Source organism: Taeniopygia guttata, chromosome 7, assembly GCF_048771995.1.
Source record: "Taeniopygia guttata chromosome 7, bTaeGut7.mat, whole genome shotgun sequence".
Classification (NCBI taxonomy): domain Eukaryota; kingdom Metazoa; phylum Chordata; class Aves; order Passeriformes; family Estrildidae; genus Taeniopygia; species Taeniopygia guttata.
This window is the reverse complement of record NC_133032.1, coordinates 38,872,930-38,887,513: the sequence shown is the minus strand read 5'-3', so window position 1 is coordinate 38,887,513 and position 14,584 is coordinate 38,872,930. Positions and strand designations below refer to the sequence as shown.

Here is a 14,584-nt window from a genome sequence, read left to right as displayed (position 1 = left end):
AAGCAAAAGTTCTTAAGCTCATGAAAATTTTCAAGGTCAAGGGTGCTCAAAACCTGTCACCACATTCAGCTTCTCCTAATTGATGCTTCTAACTGGGGGGAGTTACCAATATTTTATAATTTGCTTCTAATAACAATCTAAAGTTTAATGTAGGGATTACGCACTGAAAGGGAAAGTCAATTAATGTTTCCTGATACCTAATTTTCTTTTGTGTTACTTGAACTGCTGCCCCCAGACACTCCTTTAGAAATTCAGGCTGTAATCTCCTCTGCACTTCCCTACTTTTATAATTTGCACTTAATCAGGCTCACTCCCTCATATGACACTACAAATAATCCTATTATTTAAATTCTATTTAATTTTAATTTTTATTTGTATTTTCTTTTTAAAAATTATTTTAAATTTTAATCCTATTATTTTATCCTAAATTTTAGTCAATGCTGTGTCACTTCGTTGCTCGGTACGAGATTCAGGAATTATAAATAAATGAATTTAGAAGTATGCCCAGTCCCTGGAACGGGTCTGGACTTTGAGCAGGGAAAGTTATTCTCAGTCACCCGGAGCTCCTGTGCCAGGGGTGGGCTCGAGGCTGCCCCGGCTCTTGGCAAGGAGGAGTTTGGGTTTTGCTGGGGCAGTGTCACAGCACAGGGACAGGGCGGCACTGGGGGGCTGCTGGGGGCGAGGGGGGCACTGGGGGCTCTGGCCACGGCGCTGGGCACTGCCTTGGGTGCACGGGGCCAGGCACAAGGCTTTGTGTGCTGGTGAAGGGTACGGCTCAAACCCCCCTACGGGTCCTTGGGTCTGTGAGGATGTCCTGGGGGTGTCCTGGGGTGTCCTGGGGTGTCCTGGGGGTGTCCTGGGGGTGTCCTGGGGTGTCCTGGGGGTGTCCTGGGGTGTCCTTGGGTCTGTGAGGATGTCCTGGGGGTGTCCTTGGGGTGTCCTGGGGTGTCCTGGGGTGTCCTGGGGTGTCCTGGGGGTGTTCTGGGTGTGTCCTGGGGGAGCCCTGGGCCAGCACCTGGGTGCCCCAGCAGCACTGCTGTCCCCTCCTCTGCCCTTGTGCTCTGATTCCAGGGATCATCCCCGCAGGCTGTGGGACCCCAACTCCCCAAAGCTTTTAGGGAAAGGGTCCATGTTCTGCTCCAACGGGCAGAGCAATATTTATGAATGTACAGGGAATAAGCATTGAGGTACAATATATTTCTACAGAATATAAGAAATGTGCAATAAATTGTAACTTACACTGAATGTATTTTTGGCGTAAATGGACCAGATGTATTTTGAATGCAGCTATGACATGGTGTCTAAGCCTGCTGTGATTCTCAGTCCCTAAAAAAACATGTCATGTTTTGTCGACCTACAAACCACTTCCTGAGTTGACTGTTTTTAAAAGAAGTGTGAGTATTTTATCTGGAACACTGTAATATTGCTGAACTAAGTATAGCTGCGCAGTGGTAACTTCGACCCTTGTGTTGTGAAATATCTGATCTGTGCACACTGCAGAGTTATTTTAAAAACTATTGCTAAAGTGATTGTTTGATATTGCAGCTGCCTGGATGTAAATATTAGTTTAGCTGTTGTATTTTGTATGCAAATTTGGGGAAGACATGGCAATTTTAATAAATTCAGCGTGCTCTGCCCTTGTGTTCCTGTGGCCTGAAACTGTTCTTATGTTCATCGTGTGAGGGGAGAAGGGTGGAGCGTGTGTGCCTGCTGGGTGTGCGGGGTGCCCGTTGGGTGTGAGGGGTGCCTGCTGGGGCTGAGGGGTGCCTGCCAGGCTGAGGGGTGCCTGCTGGGTGTGCGGGGTTCCTGTTCGGTGTGCGGGGTGCCTGCTGGGGCTGAGGGGTGCCTGCTGGATGTACGGGCGCAGGGCAGCGCAGGGTAAGGGGCTGCTGGGGCAGCTCGCACCGAGGTCCTGCTCTGTGCTCTGAGGAGAGGTGTCGTTCATTTCTGCCCTCAGCTCGCTTGCGGGTGAGCCGCTGGGTTTCAGGAACGTCAGAAGGGGCCGCCGGAGGAAGCGAAAGGCGCTTTGTTTCCAAGCGCTCAGCGCGGTGACCGTGAGCAGGAAAAGGGGGAGCGGCTTTTTGAGTCACCCGCTCCTGGTCCCTGCCTCGGCAAGCGAGCAGATGACACACGGGGGCGCAGAGAGTTTTTTCAGGAAAAGGGAGAGAACTTTCCCCCTTGCCTTCTGGGCTTTCTGGACGTCTGTTTTCTTCCCCGTAACGCGGAGGGGTTCTCCCAAGGGGCTCGGAGGTGAAGGACAGACATCCCTGTCGCTGACCGTCCGTCAGGAGCGGCACAGGGACCGCAGGCACTGCCACAGACCAGCCACCAGCCCTCCTCCAGCTGGGAGCACCAGACATTCCTGACAGGCTGTTCTCTGCCTCAGATGCCGGGTTTTTGAGGGATGAACTTTAGCATGGGTTTGTGATGACTCTTCAGCTATCCAGGGCAATGAGGGGATCCCCTGGAGTGGGGGAAGTTCCACGCCAACGCTTGGCACTAAGAGCTCACCTGCACTAGCAAACATCAGGCACCTGCATGGACACCCATCCCTGTCCCTCCTCCATGGACACCCATCCCTGCAGCTCCTCCATGGACATCCATCCCTGTGCCTGCTCCATGGACACCCATCCCTGTGCTGCTCCATGGACATCCATCCCTGTGCCTGCTCCATGGACACCCATCCCTGTCCCTCCTCCATGGACACCCATCCCTGTGCCTGCTCCATGGACACCCATCCCTGTGCCTGCTCCATGGACACCATCCCTGTCCCTCCTCCATGTACACCATCCCTGTGCCTGCTCCATGGACACCCATCCCTGTGCCTGCTCCATGTACACCCATCCCTGTCCCTCCTCCTTGGACACCCATCCCTGCAGCTCCTCCATGGACAGAAGTTCTCAGAGTCACAAATCTTCCCTGAGCTCTGGCCATCCAGGAAAGGTGCAGGGATGACCTCTGGCCAGGTCTCTCCCTGGCACCGTGCCCGTCCCAGCCCTGCCACAGCAGTGCCCTGTCCTGGAGACTCTGCATGGGCCTTGCTGTGTGCCCAGAGCTGCTGTGCCAGGAAGTCCTGGGTCCCCACCGAGACCCGAGTGCTGGCTGAGGGCACTGTCCTGCCCTGCTCTGCCAGGCTTCAGCCTCTGCTCTGGGCCCTCCCTCCCTGCAGCCGGCGGTCCTGCACAGGCACCATTAGCCGAGGGCGGTGTTATTTTCCCGTCTTTGCCCAAGGGTGAGTTCAGGGATGCCAGGGATGCCGAGCGAGTCCGAGTACGAACAGGCTGAGGTCAGGTGGGTGCCCGAGGCAGGCAGGGCTGCGAGGACAAATCCCGGCAGAGCAGCAGCAGCTGGTGAGAACTGTGTGCAGGAATGGAAAAATTAAGCAGATTTCTGTAACTGCCAAGCCTGATTCTTAGCCGCCGTGTGAGCACAAGGCGCAGCGAGAGCCCGGGGCTGTGCTAGGAGGGATTTGTGCAGCTCGCACCCAAACCGCAATGACGTGGGGCCCTTCCTCCCTCGCCCTCCCGGCAGCGTGTCCCGCTCGGGGCTGGCAGCCGGGCCATGGCCCTGCGCTCTCCCTGAGCCCCATGGCCCTGCGGCGGCTCCTGCAGCCCGGCCCCGGCCCCGGCCCCGGCCCCGGCCCCGGCCCCGGCCCCGCGGGCGGGGAGCCGGCGCTGCCCGCGGACGGCAGGAGGATTCAGCGCCTGGCCAGCACGGTGGGCACGCTGCCCCGCGGGCGCAGGCAGGTACGGGCCGGGCAGGGACAGCCACTGCCGGCTGCTCCCCAGCCCAGGACGGACCTCGGGCTCCCCTCGGGCTCCCCTGGGCTCCCCGGGGCTCCCTCGGCTCCCTCGGGGCCCGGCTGGGTGCTGGGGGGGTGAGTGCCGGCTGGTGTCGGGGTGGGAAGCGCTGCCAGGAGCGAGGGATGCTCGGGCTGGAAGGGCGGCGGCAGCTGAGATCGGCCCCGGCTGAACTCTGCACTTCCAGCCGCGCTGGGAGCCGGGGAGGGTTTGTGCTGTCTGGGTGCTGCTTCAGAAATGTGCATTTACCTCGGGCAGGTGGCCTGGCTGCCCTCTGCCTGCAAGGCTGGCAGCAGGGACCCCAGGCGCCGTTTCCGTGTGGCTTTGGGAGCGTTTCTGGTGTCTGCACTGCTGGGGCTGTCTCTGCCGCTGGGCTTTTCCCCCGAGCAGCGCAGGGCAGCGCAGCTCCCCGGCTTCCCCCAGTCCTGCTGCAGCCCTGAACCATGGGCTGAGCAGCTCAGCTCTGGGCTCCTGGTCTGACACGAAGAACCTGGGCAGAAAGTGTCTGCGAGGCGCGCTGATCTGACAGAACAACCAGAAAATCCTCTGCACAGAATATCTGCGCGCTCCGGGCTTTGCTCTGTTGGGCCGCAGAAGGGCACTGACCTTTCCCTGGTGCTGTGACAGGGGACAGGGAAGCAGGGCCGGCGGTGGGAGTGGGGCTGCCGGGTGGCACCAGCTCCTGGGAGCCCTCGGTGCCGGAGCTGCCCCCGGGTGACGCTGCGCTGGGGCTGTGACTGGCAAAGCTGAGCTACATCAGGGCCAGGGTGGCACTGCGGGCTCCCTCCCCAGAGCAGGGGTCCCTCGCCCAGCTGTGGCCCTGCTAGCAGGCCTCTCATCTCCTCCCAAAGGGTTAAACACGGCCTCTCTCTCCTCCCCTTGTCCCTCGGAAGGAAAGGCACCCCCATGAAGGGGCTCTTTCTGTAGGAGGTCACACCACGGCACCATTTTATCCTGCTGAAGAGACATCAGCTCTACTGACTCTAAACTCACTGATCTATTATCTTGCCTATTATCTCTCTGATAATGGAACTCCTTATTCGTGGCTCACTTTTATAACCCATGTTTAGTGCTGACCTGGCTCTTCCCAGGGCCAAGGGTCCCTGGCCTGAAGCAGGGCCTGGCTGGGAGGTGCTGTGCGGACACCGCAGGGCTCAGGGTCTGCACTGCCCTGCCTTGGGGTGCTGTGTGCCTCTCCTGGCAGCTGTTCCCCTTATAAACACCCACAGAGTTTTAGAGGAAAGGGACAAAAGTGAGATGAGCTCTTGGCACAACAGAGATGTCATTTGTTTGCCACCAGCATCTGACAGGAGGATTTGACCTCCAGATACTTTTCCTTCTGGTCAGAAAATTCAAGCTCTCTTTTGTCCAAGGCAGAGGTATTGGTGGGATGCCAGCAGCTGATTTTAGTTCTCTAAACTGCTGGTTTTATCTGTGTGCCTCAAAGAACCACAGACCTACTGATGCCTTTCCTCTCCTGTCCCTGCTCACAGCTTGCCTTGGCCAGATCCAGCTCCTTGGAGGACTCCTCCAAGCCACAGAGGTAGGATTGTGTTATTCTGTGATTCTGGAGTCACTGTTCCTGGCATGATGGGTGTGTCCCGGGGATTGTGGCAGCCCAGGTGTGATCGGGGCACGAGGCAGCAGTGGTACTCAGCACCTGGGACATGCAGGGGCAGGTGTGACCTTTGACTTGAGCAAGGGAACAGGCAGTACCGCCACGGGAGGGACGGCGTGGTGGCATCTCATGGCATGGTGACACCCTGCAGGCACGGGAGGGACAGCGTGGTGACACCCCACAGTGTGGTGACACCCTGCAGGCACGGGAGGGACAGCGTGGTGACACCCCACAGCGTGGTGACACCCCATGGCACAGGGAGGGACAGTGTGGTGACACCTCACAGCGTGGTGACACCCTGCAGGCACAGGAGGGACATTTTTGTGACACCCCATGGCACAGGGAGGGACAGCGTGGTGACACCCCATGGCACAGGGAGGGGCGGTGGGGGCACACCACCATTTTGGGTGGCAATGCAGGCCCACAAGGAGCAGCATCCCACATTCACATGGAATTCTGTGTGCTCCTCCTGCAGGCACCTCGTTGCTATACTGAAAGAAGATAAAGAGACGTTTGGGTTTGAAATCCAGGTAAGACCTAAACGACAAGTTGATTCATTAACAACAAAATGTGGTGCAGAGTCTGAAGTGTCATACCCTCAAAAGCAGCTGGGGCAGGCCAGAGCAGAGGAAGGTGCCTGTCAGAGCCTGTGGAATCTGAAGAGCTTACAGCACTCATGCAAGACAGGGATGTTTCTCCGAGGATTTTTTTGTAGTGAAAGTCACAGATGAGAATTTCTGGCTTCTCACAAGTCAGAGTGTTGAATGTAGGAGAAACCCCATCCAAATCCAAATAAGAGGCAATGATAGTACCTTCTTACCTCCGTAAGTGAATATTTTTTTGAGAATTTTATATGAGAATATTTTAAAATGAGAGATATCAAAAAACTCTCTTAAAAATTACCTTATACTGGCTTTTTGCTACCTCCTTTAATATGCACAGAGAGATGTGTACTTTTGAAGAAGGTAAATACAATATTTTTCCATAAATACCTGCTAAGCATGACTTTTGGGGCAGGAGCTAAATCATACAGGAAGAGATTCTGTTTGGTGTAGAAGTCAGTAAGTCATCAAGTAGGAGAACCAGAATGATACCAGGAGTACTGCCAGTGGGAGATTCTGTTTGTGGGTTTTTGTGAGAAAGGTAACTCCTAATCAGGTCTGCTAAAATCCTGGCTGCAGTTAAAAATGATCCCAGGAATAAGGGGATGTAGTCTGGGAGCAGAAGAATCTGCCTGCCAGCAGCAGGGCACTTTCAAAGTGCTTTCCTCTGTCTGCACACAGAGGGAAAAAGTGTTTTCTGTGAAATTAGTGTATTAGGAAAAGCTTAACTTTGCCCAATTTGGGTCTGTGACTAATGAGGGGGTCAGCACTCAGCTTGTGAACAGAGGAGAGCTTTCAGAAGGGAGGATAATTGAGTCAATTATGGGGCTTTTGTGTAAATTGTCAGGGCAGATTTTCATGAAATGTGGCGTTCTGATTAAAAATAATTGTTCTTGGCACGTTTTCTTCCTGAACATATATTCAGCGTGAGCACTTCATAGAAAGTCGGGGCTGCAGAAAGGCAGCATCTGTCAGCTACTGAGGATGTTTAGAAGCTGTAGTTCCCTCACTGTGAGAGAAATTCAGGCAAAGCACAATAAGATGATGTGAAACTTGAGGTCTTGTGTTGCTATCGCGCTGCTGTGGTAGTGTGGAGGAAGGGATTTAGAAAGGCCTTGGGAACTGGAAACTGAGGAAAAGATACATTTAGGTATGAGGAAAAGATACACTTATGTATGCCCCATTGTTTTGGGAAAGTTTCGCTTCAGAACTTTTCTGTAAACCCCCTTCTCCTCACCCCTGAGCAGTTCCCATTGGACCTGACCCATGGGGAGGTTCTGATGAGCCCATGCTGGACACTGTCTCTATTGTTTAGACCTTATCTCTTAATGTTGCTGTATAAAACCTGCAGGGAGCTCGTGCTTCACTCCACTCTCAGCTTAGGCACAGATTTTAGTGCTAGTCCAAAAGCTGGAATCAACAGGGGGAATTTGGCCAGATGAGCTCTGAACTTCCCGGCCTCCATCCCTTTGTCCACACTGGCTGGGAAATCCGGGACTCCAGCGTGAGCTCTCTCTGGGTTGCAAGCAGCAGTTGCAGGTTTCCAGGAAACAGATGTGGTATTTGCATGTCACCAGAAAAGGTTTCCTGCTGCCGCGGGGTCCGGGCAGCCCGTGGCACCGGATTTTGCATTTTTCTAAATTCACGTCAGCACCCGTAACCACATGAGGGATTTAGAGTAATTAGAGTTACTAAATGTTTGGTTAAATGTCTAAGTCAAGAATAAAAAGCACTTCGAGGAGTGTGGAGATGTGTCTGGATGACAAATTCCAGAGGCCAGAGGAGCAAAAATAAGTTTAAATCTTCTGCCTTTTCAGTTCCCATGCAAACTGAGCTGTGTGGTAGCAGCAGCTGACCCCACAGAGCATTCCCAATGAATAGGAGTCAATCCCTTGAAGAGCCCCAGTGCCATCCTCTTACCCCCGGGAGCATGAGACATCTTTCCAGAAAGCCATTCCCACCCATGCTGACATACTCTTGGTTGGAGTTGCAGAGTTTTTAATGCTGAATAACCAGCTTGCTTTAAAACTAAGTTGTTTTTTTTCCCTCAAACCCAGTGTAGAGGCACCTGTAAGGTGTCTTCTGTTTTCTGCTGTGCAAATGCATTTTTAATTGTTGGGGTATAGCATTTTGATCTCACTCACATACAATGTACTCTGCTTGTCACAGCCTTCTCATTGAAAAAATACTGAATTTTAAAAGGCTTTCATGGCTCCAGGGTTGGTAACTGTCCCTTTGGCATTAACAGACTATTAGGTTTCCACACCACGATGATTTCTCCCTGGAGGTGTGCACTTGTGTCTGCAGGATCCAAGAGGAAAGCCCTGCCCACCTCTCCGGCCTTCAGACTGGTAACTGTCCGTGGGTTTTCCTGGCGTGGGAGGCCCGATGCTCCCCTGTGCCTGCTGCTGCTCCCGTGGGGCAGGCGAGGGCCTGCACAGGTGCCCACCGTGGCCTCTGTGTGTCTCCTCAGGTGACATCCTCAGCAGCATCAACGGCGTGAGCATCGAGGGCTTCGGTCACAAGCAGATAGTGGACTTGATAAAGTCTTCAGGGAACTATTTGAGGTGGGTGTCCCTCCTTTGGGTGGGGTTTGGTCTAATTTCCTCTCCCACTGCAGGCAGGACCATGCTGCCCCGAGGGGCAGACACCCCGAGGGCTGGGCTGGGCAGAGCCTCTGCTCCAGGGCCAGCATCACCCCTTCCCACAGGTTAGAGACCGTCAACGGGGCCTTGCTCCTGAGGAAGATGCAGCTGGAGACCAAACTGCAGGCTCTCGAGGTACCGTGGTTAATTCCACTGTCAAGTGGAGATGGCTGCTGCGGGTTCACTGCTGATGGGGCAGCAGGGTTTCCATGGGACACAGCACCCTGGCAAGGGCTGACACCCGTGGGCTCCCTGCTGCCAGCACCCCCAGCCCTGGTGCCCCTGGCATTAGTTTTTGTAAACCAGGAGTAGAGAAGAAATGTGGTCACAATCCCCGGACTGCCCAGGTGAGCTCAGGCTGGTCAGTTTGGGTTTAGGAATGTCCATCTGCACAGAGGGCACTGGACTGGTGCCTCTGGCTCCTTCTGTGGCTGTCCCCAGGCACAGGCTCGCCTGTTTGGCATTTTTAATCAGCTCTGCAGTGGTTGATTTCACCCCCAGAGCTGACCTGCAGCAGAGGGAAAGCAAGGAGGCCGGGTGTTGGATGGCTGGTGGCACTGGGGGGCTGTCAGGATCCCCAGGTGTGCTCCCAGCAGGCAGGGGTGGCTGGCTGTGCCATTCCCATGCTGGGAGGCCCGGCGAGGAGGAGTGGGGTGCCTGGTCCTGCTGGGTGCTCCAGAGCTGGGCAGGGCTGCAGGAGAGTGCTGGCACTGCCCCAGCCGGGTGAAGGTGGGCTCCACGCTCTGCAGCTTCCAGGCTGCTCCTTTCCCAAATGGGATGTGGCCGGTGCCTTGGGCAGAGCCCCTCGGACATGAGCCCACTCGTGTTTTCTGGAAGAAATTTGCTAAACTCTGGGTAAAACAGTGGGACACCCGAGTGTTCCTGCGGGTGAGCCGCACTTGTGCGGACTGTTTTCCCTCCCTGGAGTGACAGAGCTGTTCCTTGTCCCCACAGCAGGCGCTGCACCAGCGGTGGGGAGAGCTGCGGGCGCTGCTGGCCCGGGAGCGGCTCCTGCTGCACCATGCGGGTGGTAACGTTTCCTCCGTTCTTACTTTGGTTTTCCGGGGGAAGGCGCTGGGCTGGGTTTGCTCTGGGCTGGCCGGGGGGCAGGGAGCTCCTCAGGGGCAGGAGCAGCCGCCCGCCCGGGCCGGGGCCGAGGGGCCGCGGGGCCGGGGGGCCGAGGGGCCGAGGGGCCGAGGGACCGAGGGGCGGAGGGGCCGAGGGGCCGAGGGGCCGAGGGGCGGAGGGGCCGAGGGGCCGAGGGGCCGAGGGGCCGAGGGGCCGCGGGGCCGAGGGGCCGAGGGGCCGGGGGGCCGAGGGGCCGAGGGGCCGAGGGGCCGAGGGGCCGAGGGGCCGCGGGGCCGAGGGGCCGGGGCCGAGGGGCCGAGGGGCCGAGGGGCCGAGGGGCCGGGGGGCCGAGGGATCGAGGGGCGGAGGGGCAACGGGGCCGAGGGGCCGGGGGGCCGAGGGGCCGAGGGGCCGAGGGGCCGAGGGGCAGGGGCCGGGGGGCCGAGAGGCCGAGGGGCCGAGGGGCCGGGGCCGGGGGGCCAAGGGGCCGGGGCCGAGGGGCCGAGGGGCCGAGGGGCGCTGTGGGCACAGCCGCGATGCTCCGGCCGAGCGGGGCTGCCTGACGCCGCTCTCTGCTCCTGCCTCAGGGGAGGCGAACGACAGCGCTCTGCTGGGCCTGGAGCCCGGAGAGCCCAGCCCGGGGGGGGGCTGCAGCTCCCCGGGACCCTTCTTCCCGGGCAAGCCGCGCTTCTCCAGCGAGAGCAGCTCCCGCAGCCGCCTGAGCTCCATGACGGTGGGCAGCGAGGACAGCTTCTGCCAGGGCAGCGCCTTCGAGGACTGGGCGGCAGAGAGCCGGAGCCGGCAGCCCAGCCTGGACGAGGACTGCGTGTTCCCCGCGGCCCGGAGCTCGCTGCGCAGGAACCGCAGCATCAGCCTGGCCAGCAGCGGCTCCGCGTCCCCGCGGCAGCTCCGCGACAGCAGCAGCTGCTCCGGCAGCCTCGGCACCCTCCCGCGCAAGAGCCGCAGGGCCAGTGTGCGCAAGCACCTGCTGAAATTCATCCCGGGCTTTCACCGGCCGCTGGAAGAGGAGGAAAGCCGGGTCTGATGGCACACATGTCCCCCTCGCGTCTGGGCTGTGGCCTGAGGCGGTGGCACCGCGGGGCACTCCTCTGGACAACAGCTCTGATGAGAGTCACGCGGCTCTGGGCTTGTAATTATTTTCATTTTTAATCAGAGCACGCTGTGGACCTCTTCATTAACGTGAAAAATGAGCGACTCCAAAACGTGAAGAACCTTTGCAGAACTTCCTCAGCGAACGTCACTGTTAAAAACAGTTTTTAATTGAATGCGAAATTGATAGCTATTTATTTCCTGTTACCAGAGCCAGTGTCTTCCAAAGGTCTTTAATAAAACGAGTGCTTCTACTGAACCCAGTTGCAGAGTCCCACTGGGAAGAGGCTGGAGCCTGGAGCGTGTGGCAGGGAGAGCCCGGGCAGGGAGTTCTGAGTGCCAGGTTTGCACCGTGGCACCGCTGCACAAACCGTATGATTACCCCGTGCTGGTTTGACCTGGCCAGCTGCAGCCTCTGCCAGGCGCTGGCATCCCTTGTCTTGCCAAGTGCCCCCTTCCAGGGCAGGTGGAGTGGAAAGGGCCGTCCTGAGCGTGCACATGTGCCCTGGCTCCTCTGCAGGGCCGTGCTGTGCTGGGGAGGGCAGTGCTGCCCGTGGCACTGCCCCAGCAGCTCTGTGTGTCTGCCTGACCTGAGCTCTCTGAGGCCAGAGGGAGGGAAGGCGGAGGGTTGTCCTGCAGGGATGAGCAGGACTGCTCTGCACTGGCAGCTGGGTGACATGCAGGGACCGCCCTGGCGTGCCATGCTGGGGACCTGGCCCACCGGTGCCCACTGCTCTCAGCACTCCACAGCTGCTCACATCTATTTCTCCAGAAGCAGAGGCTTCAGGCAGTAAGGATCACACCAGAGCCTGTGTGAAGTGGGGTTTAATAACCATGGGCACAGATGTGAACAAAAAAAGAGTTTTTTCACTCCCTCTCAGTACACAGAAAAGGCTGTTTGTTCAGCCTGAGCAGCCTAATGATGTTTCTGAAATACAACTGGAAGCATTTTAAATACAATTCGAAGACCTTGTGTGACTCATTCTCCTGTTGCCCGGGCAGCCTGTGCTGTTGTACCCTCAGGTACCTCTGTGCCGGGGTTTTCTGGGCTTCTCAGAGACCGCAGGCTAAATCCAACAGCTTCCCTGCGAGATGAGCCAGTAGCACCCCCTGAAAGGAGAAAAAAAAAATAAAATCAGAGATCGGTTCTATTTGGCCAAAATGTTGAGTTAAAGGCAGATGTAGGGGTGTCCAAAAGCAACCAGGGGCAGGAGAACCAGAACGTCTGGTGAGAGTCATTGTAGAGCTCAAAGGGAATGGACAGCTCCAGCACTGAGAAAGGAACCCCAAAGTGCTGCAGCTTTACAGCCCAAAGGTGTGATGCCTTTGGGTATGAAAGGTTCATTTGCCACACTGGGATACAGGCACTTTCTCTGGGTGTGGGAAGGCTGAGGAGCCTGAGCACCCACAGTGGGACAGAGTGAAGAAGCGCTGCCCTCCCAGCAGGGTGAGAGCGTGCTGTGGGTGATGGCAGCGTGACAGCAGTGTGACACCCTCTCAGCCACGGCCACAAACAGGATGTGGGTGCCGAGCACCGAGCCCTGCTGTGCCCCAGCCTGCGGGGAGGAAGGAGCTCACAGGCCAGCCAAAGAGCTCAGAGGGAAAAGCAACTGCAACAGCTTTTCAAAAAGGCATTTCTCCTCGCAGAGAGCACTTTGGGTGGATCCTGCTCTGCCTCCCAGGAGCGGGGCAGGAGGAGGGTGGGTGTTCAGGCAGCATGGGACAGTGACACCAGGGGTTGGGGTTCAACTCTGCAGCAGAGTTCTCACTGATCACAGGGGTGTTGGAGAGTTCCCAGCAGCCAGTGGAACCTTTTCTCTGCTTATTCCCCAGGGGCTGAGCGGGTAACACAAGTTTACGGCAGAGCAGAGCGCATCTGGTCCTCGATGAATGAAACTGGATTTTAAACTGAACATTTCAATTAATTTGATGAATGCTACAGAGCCTGACCTTCTCAGGGGACTTAACTGCTCAGCTGAGTGTTGCCCACTGCCCAGACCCTCCCACCAGCTCCTGACTCCTGGGTGCCACCTTGGCCCGCAGTCAGGGATGGTGCTGCTCCTCTTGGGCTCCACAGGGACGGTGCTGCTGCCTCTTGGGCTCCACAGGGACGGTGCTGCTGCCTCTTGGGCTCCACAGGGACGGTGCTGCTGCCTCTTGGGCTCCACAAGGATGGTGCTGCTGCCTCTTGGGCTCCACAGGGACGGTGCTGCTTCCACAGGGATGGTGCTGCTCCTCTTGGGCTCCACAGGGACGGTGCTGCTGCCTCTTGGGCTCCACAGGGACGGTGCTGCTGCCTCTTGGGCTCCCTAGGAACGGTGCTGCTGCCTCCCTCCTGCTGCTCTGCCGGGCTGGTTCCTGCAGCCGCACCCAGCGCTTCCTTTCCCCCACGCTGCTGCGGGCTGTGTTCCCCTGCAGCAGCTGGTCACACCCAGGTCCCAGGGCTCAGGGCAGAAGATGGCACAGCTGCCATCGAGGGCAGCTGAGCCTGGCCTGCCAGCACCTCAAGGCAAAGGGACTCACACTTTATCCATAGACAGAGCCAGGAGTGAGTCCTGGTGCTCCTGGCATGGACCGGCTGCTGTTACTGGTGTCACATCCAGCTGTGGCTGTGCCACACCAGATCGGACAGAATAAAGCTTTTTCATTTTTAAAAGCTTGAAGAGGCAGAAATCCACCCCGTGGATTCCATGGAGGGAATATTTCCCTGCCCTTGAGAGGTGGTTTTGCCCAGCTGTTTACAAACAGCTGCCTGTGGTGGGAGGAATCCACTGCTGCCTTTTCCTTCTGCAATCCTGCAATTCCTTCTGTGATTCTGTGATAATTGGAAAGAACCTTCTCCTCTCCAGCCACCAGACCTTCCTGGGTACTCAGACTCTCCTGAGGGCACCAACCGCTGCTCATTGTCAGCTCACGTTCAAACTTTATTGTTCACTTTTCTTGTACAATGTTTGCTAGCAAGGGATGGATTTTATAAACCAATCACACCAAATTAATTTTAAAACAATAATGAAAACTTCCTGGTTTAAAGACACAAACTCAAGAGATGAATAGGAGCAGTGGAAAGTGTTTGGGTCCGTTTCTAATTGGGGGCTGAACTTGACAAGAGGATTTCCAAACCCTAAATCCCAAAGATACCAGAAATGCTGTATTGTACAAACACAGAATGTCATTCAGAGTAGGAGATTACACTGTTATGTAAACCTGGCTTTGGGCACCAGGGCTGGGACGAGTTCAGCTGTGGTCAGAAATGCACCATTGCTGCTCGGGTGATTCTCCAGCTTCCCTCTGCAAAACGCTCCCTCTGGATCCTGCCAGCCCTCGGAGTGACTGAGAGTTACCGAGAGAACCACGGAATGTCTTGGGTTGGGAGGGACCTTAAAGCTCTCCCTGTTCCACCCCCTGCCTTGGGCAGGGACAGCTCCCACTACCCCAGGGTGCTCCAAGCCCTGTTCAGCCTGGCCTGGGACACTTCCAGGGCCCCAGGGGCAGCCGTGGCCCCTCTGAGCAGTGCTGGCTGTCCGGGGTGCGTGGCTGGGCGCAGCTGGACAGTGACACCACGCTGCATGCAGGGTCTTTGCCTGTTCCCCTGCTGGGGCTGCTCCCCAGAGGGCAAAGTGCCCCTATTGTGCCCCAGGGCACGGCGAGGTTCATCCATGGCGAGGTTCATCCATGGTGAGCTCCATCCATGGAGAGCTCCATCCACAGTGAGCTTCATCCATAACGAGGTTCATGCACAGT

General features: G+C 56.9%; 1 protein-coding gene across 2 annotated transcripts; it reads left to right on the top strand.

Annotated features, from left to right (window-relative positions):
- The first annotated feature begins 3,479 nt into the window (after nucleotides 1–3,479).
- CYTIP (cytohesin 1 interacting protein) lies at nucleotides 3,480–11,102 on the top strand. Of its 2 annotated transcripts, none has more exons than XM_072931793.1 (8): nucleotides 3,480–3,746; nucleotides 5,294–5,343; nucleotides 5,894–5,948; nucleotides 8,269–8,371; nucleotides 8,494–8,587; nucleotides 8,731–8,800; nucleotides 9,623–9,695; nucleotides 10,321–11,102. In XM_072931793.1, the coding sequence occupies exons 1-8, from the start codon at nucleotides 3,495–3,497 to the stop codon at nucleotides 10,776–10,778; spliced, it is 1,155 nt and encodes a 384-aa protein (XP_072787894.1). In that variant the 5' UTR covers nucleotides 3,480–3,494; the 3' UTR covers nucleotides 10,779–11,102. The 2 variants fall into 2 exon arrangements, with proteins under 2 accessions (XP_072787894.1, XP_072787893.1); XM_072931792.1 differs by having other exon boundaries at nucleotides 9,620–9,695.
- Nucleotides 11,103–14,584: the final 3,482 nt, after the last annotated feature.

Coding starts and splice junctions, on each gene's coding strand:
- CYTIP (XM_072931792.1), top strand. CDS start 3,495: ATGACGTGGGGCCCTTCCTCCCTCGCCCTCCCGGCAGCGTGTCCCGCT. Junction 8,372..8,493: donor CCTCTCCGGCCTTCAGACTG/GTAACTGTCCGT, acceptor GTGTCTCCTCAG/GTGACATCCTCAGCAGCATC. Junction 9,696..10,320: donor CCTGCTGCACCATGCGGGTG/GTAACGTTTCCT, acceptor CTCCTGCCTCAG/GGGAGGCGAACGACAGCGCT.